Source organism: Scyliorhinus canicula, chromosome 2 (assembly GCF_902713615.1).
Source record: "Scyliorhinus canicula chromosome 2, sScyCan1.1, whole genome shotgun sequence".
Taxonomy (NCBI): domain Eukaryota; kingdom Metazoa; phylum Chordata; class Chondrichthyes; order Carcharhiniformes; family Scyliorhinidae; genus Scyliorhinus; species Scyliorhinus canicula.
In genome coordinates this window covers 164,524,456-164,534,651 of record NC_052147.1, presented here as the reverse complement: position 1 = coordinate 164,534,651, position 10,196 = coordinate 164,524,456, and the positions used below count along the sequence as shown (strand labels likewise).

The following is a 10,196-nucleotide window of genomic DNA, read 5'->3' as shown; positions in this document are numbered from 1 at the left end:
GTCCATACCTCCACCCTATCCCCATAACCCAGTAACCCCACTCAACACTAAGGGCAATTTTGGACACAAAGGACAATTTAGCATGGCCAATCCACCTAACCTGCACATCTTTGGACTGTGGGAGGAAACCGGAGCACCCGGAGGAAACCCACGCAGACACGGGGAGAACGTGCAGACTCCGCACAGACAGTGACCCAAGCCGGGAATGGAACCTGGGACCCTGGAGCTGTGAAGCATTTGTGCTAACCACTATGCTACCGCACCGCCTATATGAAGGAATTCCTCCGTTGTGATTTATATCCCCCTCTTTCATTCTAAATATTAATAATGTTCAGGAGCTGCCACCAATCCAATACGATTAAATGTGAACTGAAGAGTTGTGTTTCAACCTTTTTTTTGGCTGGGTTGCCTTTTTAATATGAACGTGCACTCCGTATAATTACCCCTCCCACCCCCATGGAGGATGGTTTAGCTCAATTGGGCTGGACTGCTGGTTTGTGTTGCAGAGTGAGATCACCAGCATGGGTTCCCGTACCGGCAGAGGTTATTCATGAGGGCCCCACCTTCCACCTGAGTTGTGGTGATCCTCAGGCTAAATCACTGCCAGGTAGCTCTCCTCCTCAAAGGGGAAAACAGCCTACAGTCACCTGGGACTATGGTGACTTTATTTTCAATATCCCTGCCCACCATCAACTTTGTGAAGACGGTCACGCAAAGGAAAACACGGTTGTTGTTGCAAAAGAACAACATCTGTTGCAACAGAAATAATATTGAAGTAACAAGTGTCCCATCACTGTGAAGTAAAAACACAGTATTTAATATCCCTGCGCGGTGGGTACGCACCATGTGACGCATTTGGAAAAAAAATATATCCGCCAACGGCCAATTGTGCAAACGTGTGGCGTTTTATTACATACTGTCAACCCTCTCTCTGGGGTCTCAATGCACACAATATGATGCATTAACAAGCTGGCTGCAGATGACCTCCTCAGTAAATCTCAGTGGGTGCCTCTCTCTGGAGTGCTGTATGCAGCTGAGTGATTGACGGCCCGGGCGCTGTCCGCTGCTGCAGGTGCTGAAGCCAGAAGCAGCGGCCTGTTTGCGGCCGCCCAGCCAGGGTGAAGGAGGCGCCGGCCCGCCCGGGGACTGCAGGAAGCGGCGATGGTGAAGCGTAAGAGCTCCGAGGATGCGGAGCGGGAGTGCGGCCGGGGCATCCCTCTCCCCGTCCAGACCTTCCTTTGGAGACAGACCAGGTGAGGGGCAGCCTCGGCTACTGACTGCAAAGAGAGCCCCGCCGCAGAGACCCCCTCCCCGTCCCCGCTCGGAGCCCCCGAACAGGCCTGCCGGAGTTAGACCGGCCGGGGGCCGGACCGACATTCAGGCCGAGTCTCGGGTCGGGCGCTGGTCGTCAAGGGGGTGTTTCACTCCAGATTATCACAGCTCAGAGAAGGGTCGTTCAGCCCATCGTGCCCTTGCTAGCAACTTTAAAGGGCTATCCTTTTTTAATGTTATTTTTGAATGATATTATCGAATTAGCCTTTCCAAAAAATATATTCCAGATCCAAATAACTTGTAGCGTAAATAAATATTCACATCACTGACTGAGCCTAATTTTAACTCTGGAAGTCAGTCGGTTGTTGATTAAGATTTCGTCCATTAATAAATCAGTAAATGCAGAGATTACGAGACCGATTCCTGAGATGGCAGGACACTCGTATGAGGAGAGATTGAGTCTCAATCTCTGCAGAGATTGTATTCGCTGGAGTTCAGTGGAATGAGGGGGTTCTCCTAAAAACCTATAAAGTTCTAACAGGACTAGACAGGGTAGATGCAAGAAAAATGTTCCCGATGGTGGGTATGTTCCCGATGGTGGGTATGTCCAGAAGCAGGGGTCAACGTCTTGAGTAGTCTATTTAGGACTGAGATGAGGAGAGATATCATCACCCAGAGAGTAGTGAGATGTGGAATTTGTTACCACAGAAAGTAGTTAAGGCCAAAATATTGTATGTTATCAAGAAGCATTTAGATATAGCATTTGGGATCAAAGGGATCAAATGATATGGGGGAAGGCGGGGTCAGGCTATTGAGTTGGATGATCAGGCATGCTCATAATGAATGGCAGAGCAGGCTTGAAGGGCTGAATGGCCTCTTCCTGCTCCTATTTTCTATGTTTCTATGGATCTGTTGGAGTCCCTTGGTGACTCTCCACGATGTGTGAACCAGGGCTTGACATTCAGTAAATACTGGGGATGCTCATTTGGCAGCAAATGGGAAAGGTTTTGTCCATTGCTGACCCATTAACTGTTCTGAACATATTGCTTGGCAGCCAAGATGACTCCATTGGGGCCATGAAAACCTCTGGAATATTTGAGTCCTGACAAAGCAACTAAGTGAGTGAGGGAGAAAAGGCAACAGGAGCTATTAGAAGGATAAAGAGAGAGAGAGCAATGTAAACTGGAGAAGGATAAAGATACAAACCAGGGAGTGAGAAAAAGAAAAATACAAAGGAGCAAGAAAGGGATGGGGAAGAAGGGAAACTCAAACTGTGAAGAAGAGAGAAATAAACAAAATGGAGAGTGAGGGAGAGCGAAGCATAAGCTGGGAGAAACTGAATATGGAGTCCAGAGAGAGAGAGAAACAAACTAGGGAAGCGAGGGAGAGAAACACAAACTGACTGAGGTTGGGAGATAGCTGCACAAACTGTTGTGGTAGTTAGAGCAGTAAAACAAACTGGAGTAAGAGAGAGTTCATGTTAGCCTTTTGGATAATGACCCCGATTTTATAGCCAGTAACAAGAGAATATTGCTTGCCATCACATCAAGAAAAACTGTCCACAAAACTTTAGAGGCTCTAGATTGCACACTTTCACATTTCCAACATCAGTTTGATTTCAGCTCCTTTTATAGGGAACCTGTTCTGTTCTGCAAAAATGTTATCCACAGGAAGGCAGATCAATCACTCAGATTGCAGATCAAAAGGCAGGAAGCCAAAATAAGAAAATATGAAATACATTTAAATTATTGTATAGAAAACAAGATTACGATTAGGCCATAAACAGTGCCTTAAGGAGACACTTGAATGGTAAAACACAAACTTTAAACATATATTTATTTTCATTTATAAAAAGGGTAACATTGTAATTTATTTTCTGAGGGACTGGGACTCCACATGTAAAAAAAATAATTTCTCAGGGCCAGTCAGCTTGTTCATCTGTAGTTAACATTTACCACATTGTTTAAAACCTCAGCTCCTATTGATGGCTTAAATTTTTAATTGGTAATTTGTGTGATTAATTCATGATTCTGTTACCCTATTAAGTTCATGCCTTTCTCTGTTGATTCCATCTGTGACAGTTACTGTGAAGGATCAGGGTATCTCTGAGAAAGGGCAACACAAAATGGGGGAGGGCGAGGTAGAGAGAGAGAGCAGTATAAACTAGAGAAGGGAGATGAAAATGAAAAATACAAACTAGGGAGTGAAAAATGGAAAAAATACAAAAGAACGAGTGAGAAACAGCAATAAATAGGGAAGAAGAGAAGCACAAACTTCCAGATTTTGCATTTAACTATGCATTTGTGCACCACAGAAGTTGATCTTAGTTATACCCAGTAATAATAATGAGTGTTGTCAGTGTTGGAGTTGTTGGAAGAGCAACATCTGGCAACACTTTATTGCAGAAGTCAAGTTCTTCTCTGCAAGAAATTATCTTAGCTTCCAGCGATGGGATGTAGGAGTCAATGAATTGAATTAGGTTTTGTTTTGATTTAACTAAGTTTCATAACATATTCTTTATTCTTAAAAATGCATAAATTGTATGAAAATTTGCGTTAGATAGTTCTTATATCAATGATATTTTTATTGAACCGAAGGTTCCCATTTTTGTTGCAGTTAATGCTGGGAAGCTCCATCGCAATAGTTCATATTAAAACATACTCTCCTTAAACCTTTAATTCTTTTGTGCTGTTTCTATGATTTAAAAATTATGTTATTCATCTCACTCTAAAACAAAAGGTCAAATATTTTACTCAGGCCTTGGCGATATTGAGATACTTAACTAAGATAAATGATTCAACATTGACAAGCAATGAACAAATATCATGCAATCAAACATCAGGTGTTGAAGCATTTGGAGTGGCTTCGTGTGATTTAATGTCACTTCTTCAAATGTTATATGATCAAAAACTCTCGCAACATGCCAAACCAGAGTTGGCAATCTTAAACTGAACCTTACTTTGATTAAAAACCTTACACATGCACAAGATTGATAGGGAACATGGGTGAATTCCTAATTCTAGACTCTTATGGCTTGCAAGCATCTCCACTATCAATTGGCCAAGGCAACATAAACATAACCATCATATATTTAATAGCACTGCCAAAAATTCTGCTTCCATCATTACAAGATGGCAGGAACTGAATGTATGCCTTTTACCACTTTTGAATGTGAATGTGTATGTGAAAAGGATCACAAAATTTCAGACTTTAAATACTTTTCACTGGAGTTGTAGAGCGTAGAGATCAATTTTACTCTGAATATCACATCTCAACCATTTACCACAAACCAAATGCCAACATAAAGGGAAATAATAACCTGATGTATATGTACAGAAAATAATTTTTCTCTTCCCCTAACTTTAGTTTTAAGGGACCAACATCATAAAACCCAAAATGCAAATCTTCATAAATTGGAAGTAATGGCAAGTTAGCACAGTGGTTAGCACTGTTGCTTCGTAGCACCAGAATCCCAGGTTCGAATCCCGCTTAGGTCACTGTCTGTGCGGAGCCTGCATGTTCTCACTGTGTCTGCGTCGATTTCCTCCGGGTGCTCCGGTTTCCTCCCACAAGTCCTGAAAGACGTGCTTGTTAGGTGAATTGAACATTCTGAATTCTCCCTCAGTGTACCCGGACAGGCGCCATAATGTGGCGACTAGGGGATTTTCACAGTAACTTCATTGCAGTGTTAATGTACGCCTACACAAAGATTATTATTATATTAGCGTGACTTTGATTAGTTTGCTTGCTTTATGCAGATATATATTGATTTCTGTGATCGATCACTTGGTTAGAACATAAATATGAGACAGTAAAGAATTATTTTGAAAGTTTGGATTTTGCCGCTTTTTTTTGCTGCGTTTAAGATGTAGCATGGTTGCATCACTAAAGTTACAATTAAAAAATCTACTATTTGCTCGCCCTCATATTGTGTCTCCTGTTACCTCTATTGTAAATATTCGCCATTCTCCATCATTTGAATTTACTGATAGCCCTGATGTGCATAATTACAAATTGTGCAAGAGATACTTTAGGGGATTAGAATGTGAGCACAGCTACTGCATTTGGAGAATGTTAGGTAAAGATCATAGACCATTGAGTCTGCGCCGACACTCTGAAAGAACAATCCACCAAGCGCACTCCCCTGCCCTGTCCCAATAATCCTTTAGCCTAACTTGCACACATCTTTGGACACTGAGATGCAATTTAGCACAGCCAGTCTACCTAACCTGCACATCTTTGGACTTTGATGTTTTGAAAAATGTGAATAGAATCAATACTTTTCAATCGGGCTTCCTTTATATAAGTCCAGGAATGCAGATAGTTTACCTTTGCAGTTCATCACTTAAGCATTTTTGAACCCATGGGCTTGAAAGTTGTTTGAATCTTGGTATTTACTGGCTATTTTATGCAGTGCCCTAAGGGTGCATCGATGACTCCTGTCTTCCATGTTTTGGCCCATGGTGACACTTGACAAAGTACAGTAGTTGTTTGCTATTGCGTTCGGCAGGTCCAGTCTGACAAGTAGGGTTTCCAACTCATATTACCATAGGTGTTATAATCAACCTGTTTGGCCATGTTATGAACACACCTTCTGTGGCTATCAGGCCCTGGAGTTTGATTCCAGCCCAGAGCTTTTGGCTCAGAGATAGGGATGCTACCAAAGCATAAGAATACTGAAGTATAAATTATGGGATGCATAATAATTAGTAAATTGATTATTGGGTAATTGTGCAAGAAAAATAAAAACAAATTTGTAGTTTTCATTTACTCTTGATGCAGAAAGCCTTTGGCCATTGATTAAGAATGATGTGTTGAAGTTTGGGATGAAACAAACACTTATATTTTCAGTGATTATTTGGAAAACCTTAAGGGGAGATAGAAACCCAACGGATGTTCTGAAAATGTGATATTTGTACTGGCGGTGATTCTTTTAATTTTGTCTTTGGTTTTGCACCTGTTGTAATAATGGCACATTTAACTGCAAATTAACTTTAATATTTAAAATGAAAATGCTTACCCAGCAAAGAAAGGATCTCACTTGCAGGTGCTTTTCATAGAATTTACAGTGTAGAAGCAGGCCATTCGGCCCATCGAGGCTGCACCAGCTCTTGGAAAGAGCACCCAACCCAACCCCACTCCTCCACCCTATCCCCATAACCCAGTAACCCCACCCAACACTAAGGGGACTTTTGGACACTAAGGGCAATTTAGGCAGGCCAATCCACCTAACCAGCACATCTTTGGACTGTGGGAGGAAACCAGAGCACCCGGAGGAAACCCACGCAGTCACGGGGAGAATGTGCAGACTCTGCAGATAGAGTAACCCAAGCCGGGAATTGAACCTGGGACCCTGGAGCTGTGCTACCGTGCTGCACTTTTGTCAGCTGGGGAGGGAGAGATTTCTTTCCTAAGGTTTTTTTTTCTCACCTAGTTTGCCAAAACAGTCCAGCAGTAGTGTGTACGTGACCTATTGCCATTGCTACTAAGAATGAAGCATGATGGATTTGGTAATAACTTTCTCCTTTTTCTCTGAGAGGGAGAGCAGATGTACTGCATCTGAGATAAGGGCCAAAGGTTTCAACCTGTGTTGCTTCAGTGGTGTCCTCACAGGCCATCTCTTCCCCCCCCACTTGCCGAGAGATTACCACTTGCCGAGAGATTATGGGGCTGTTTAGTTAACCCATGGGCCTAATGCATTCACCTTTCATGAGATCTGAGGATCTGAGAGGGTCTCTGAAGTGGACATCCGTCATACTGAGTAGGGAGAGGCTCATGTATGGCCTTGGCAAGAGTGGCAGGTTGTAATGGAGTGGAGTTCGCTACATCAATTTTATAGAAAATATTTTATTGAAGCATTTTCACAGTTTTAACACTTTCACATTTCTTTTTTTTTAATAAACATTTTATTGAGGCATTTTTGGGTTTACAGCAACGGCAAAATAAACAATAGACTACATAAATCTTAAGTGGACCAGGATAGCCTGGACATGAGAGCCATGAAGTTCACCTAGATATCTGGATTCCCACAAGTGCAGCGAGCTATTGAGTACACACTTCAAGGAATCCTCTTCATGAACTGCAAGGGCTTCCACTCCTTGGATGTTCAGATCATCTGTGATCATTCCAAGCGCATCCTGCGTGCTTGGTTCCCGTGGAACGTATACGACAGTTACATCCTTGGCCGCTCCCAGATCTTGGAAGGTATTTGAGGGAGATCTTCGACTACAGGGGTTGGCTCCTTGGGGACAAGGGGTACCCCTCGGGATGTGGCTGGATCCCTGTGCAGAGGCTAGTGTAGCAGAGACCAGTTATAATGGGGCTCATGCTGCTAATCATGCGTTGGTTGAATGGGATGATTGGGATGCTTAAAATGCAGTTCCGGTGCCTGGACTGATCAGATGGAGCCCTCCAATATAGCCCTGAGAGGGTTTCGCGCATTGGTGTTGTGTGCCACGCCCTCTACAACCTGGCTCTGTAATGGGGTGAGGAGCTGGCAAAGGAAGAGATGAATGTGCAGCACATCTCCTCTGATAAGAAGGGTGTTGAGGGGGAATACCTGGGTATGAAGGAGGCAGAAGAAAGCCATCAGGTGATGGCAAGGCCCGAATGGAGAGGAGAGATCGGAATACCCTGATAGCACTCTGCTTCATGGATGACCAGGACTAGGGCACGGAAGGTCCATCAGGGGGGATGGCCCTTCCTCACTGATTGGTTGGCAGTGCAAACCCAACCATGAATTTGGTCCTGTCATGGGAAGAATACTGTTTCTATGATCCTGACAATGCAGGAGGATGATAATGACTTATAGTGAGGACAGAGCATTGGCCCTCAAAGAGTGACTTGGAATGTTTTATTCTTGTCTGGCTGAAGGCAGTTTTTCAACTCTCAACCAGGGTAATATCAGGGCAATAATATGCAGACAGAGTCATCTCTCCTGATGCAGAAACCACCTTAGTTAGGGGTGTTCCTGATGATCTTGTGCTGAAATCAGACTTTCCCAAATGACTGTGTTGAGTTGTGGGCTTGACTATTGCGGGAGAGGGATCCTTGTTGCCAGAGTTACCCTGGTTAGTGTGAGGGAACGTCAACCAGTTAGCTGACATCCTCACAGATGCGAGATGGAGGTGGGGCCTTTTGTTATCATCCAGCTTTTATAGAATCATAGAATTTACAGTGCAGAAGGAGGCCATTCGGCTCATCGAGTCTGCGCGGCCTTGGAAAGAGCCCCCTACCTAAGCCCACACCTCCACCCCATCCTGGTAACCCAGCAACCCCACCTCACCGTTTTGGACACAAAGGGTGATTTAGCATGGCCAATCCACCTAACCTGCACATCTTTGGACTGTGGGAGGAAACTGGAGCACAGAGAGTGACTCACTCCAGGAATCGAACCTGGGATAGGTGTTAGGTGGACATCGCTGTGCATGCAGCAGGTTACAAAGCAATCAAATGATAACAGGGAGGTACTATGTATAGGTGGCTAACCACACCCATGCTCACACTGTGCAACTATAACCTCACTATGTTCCTACCCCTGTATCTTGTTGTATTCCCAGGGTCCACAGATGAGGTTGAGGTGATCTGTGTCTGACATGCCCTGTTGTCTGAGATGACCTTGGCTGGCAACCTCTGAAAGGCCTAGAACTAGAGGGCTCCAGCCTGCTTGCAGACTGTGTATGTGTGGTTTGAACTATGCAGTGAACATAGCCTGCCATGAAGTGAATGTTCTACACCAAAGTCTCCTCTGCGGTCTTGAAGTGTTGGCCTTGTTGCCTTGGAGTGTCAGCGCATTCTCCTTGGGCAGAAGGCAATGGGACTCTTCCAGTCGGCCTTGCACTCCAAGGCATGAATCTGAAATCCCTTCCTGATATCCTTGACTTTGCCTTTGTAGCTCCAGCAGCTGAGGGATGGCCGAATCCAGAGGCAAGCTGTCTGACTGGGGCTCAGCTAGGTTCTGGTCTCCAGCAGTCCTCTTAGTGCCACATCCCTGGAACATACATACCTTTGTCTGCTGTGAATCATCAGAAATGAGGTACTCACCAGCTAGTGACCCAAAAGCTTGTCTGCTAATAATTCCCACCAAGGCATAGGTTTCCGCACTGGCGGAGGATGGGGATGACACCTGTGATGCTTTTTCCATGAGGAAGTCTGAAAATTCATCGGAACTGCTCTCCTGGCTGGTCTCCAAATCCATACTTGTAGATGGACTGAGCTGCTCCACTGATGGCATTAGTGCATGGCAGGGGATTACGGAGTGGAGAGTGAGAACTCATATGAGTCTGGCCAGTTGGATGTTGTTTTGTGGATCCTCAATTCTTTCTCTTATGTCCACCTTACCCTCAGTGCAGGGGCGGTCCTCTTCCTCTCCAGTAAGCTGGAGGGCTCTCTCCTTGAAAGTTGAGAGAATTTCCAGCTCGGACAGCCCAGCTGAGTTCTCTCTTTTTTTATTGTGAGCCACGTGGTCCTGAAAGGAGACATGGGAATAGTGTAAACACGCCGCGTGATGGTAAGAATGCCTGGCATGGGTGGTTGATGAATGGGAGGAGGGATGTGCTAAGGAGAGAGGCTGCAGGGGAGATGAGGAAATGTGTGGGAGGATGAGTTACATAGAACATACAGTGCCTAAGGAGGCCATTCGGCCCATCGAGTCTGCGCCAAACCACTTAAACTCTCACTTCCACCCTATCCCTGTAACCCAATAACCCCTCTTAACCTTTTTGGATATTAAGGACAATTTAGGATGGCCAAAGCACCTAACCTCTCACGTCTTTGGACTGTGGGAGGAAACCCACGCAGACATGGAGAGAACGTGCAGACTCCGCACAGACAGTGACCCAGCATGTAATCTAACCTGGGACCCTGGCGCTGTGAAGCTGCAATGCTATTCACTGTGCTACCATGCCCCCGAGTTGTGGGGCTTT

At 44.7% G+C, this 10,196-nt stretch overlaps 1 protein-coding gene across 11 annotated transcripts in view; it reads left to right on the top strand.

The window, feature by feature from the left end:
* The first annotated feature begins 856 nt into the window (after positions 1-856).
* LOC119960968 (protein unc-80 homolog) overlaps positions 857-10,196 on the top strand; it is a 475,408-nt gene continuing 466,068 nt past the window's right edge. For all 11 annotated transcript variants that reach the window (XM_038788541.1, XM_038788566.1, XM_038788560.1 and 8 more), the window contains exon 1: positions 857-1,253. In XM_038788541.1, the coding sequence (XP_038644469.1) occupies positions 1,162-1,253 (92 nt within the window). In that variant the 5' untranslated portion in view covers positions 857-1,161. The remainder of the gene's footprint in view (positions 1,254-10,196) is intronic.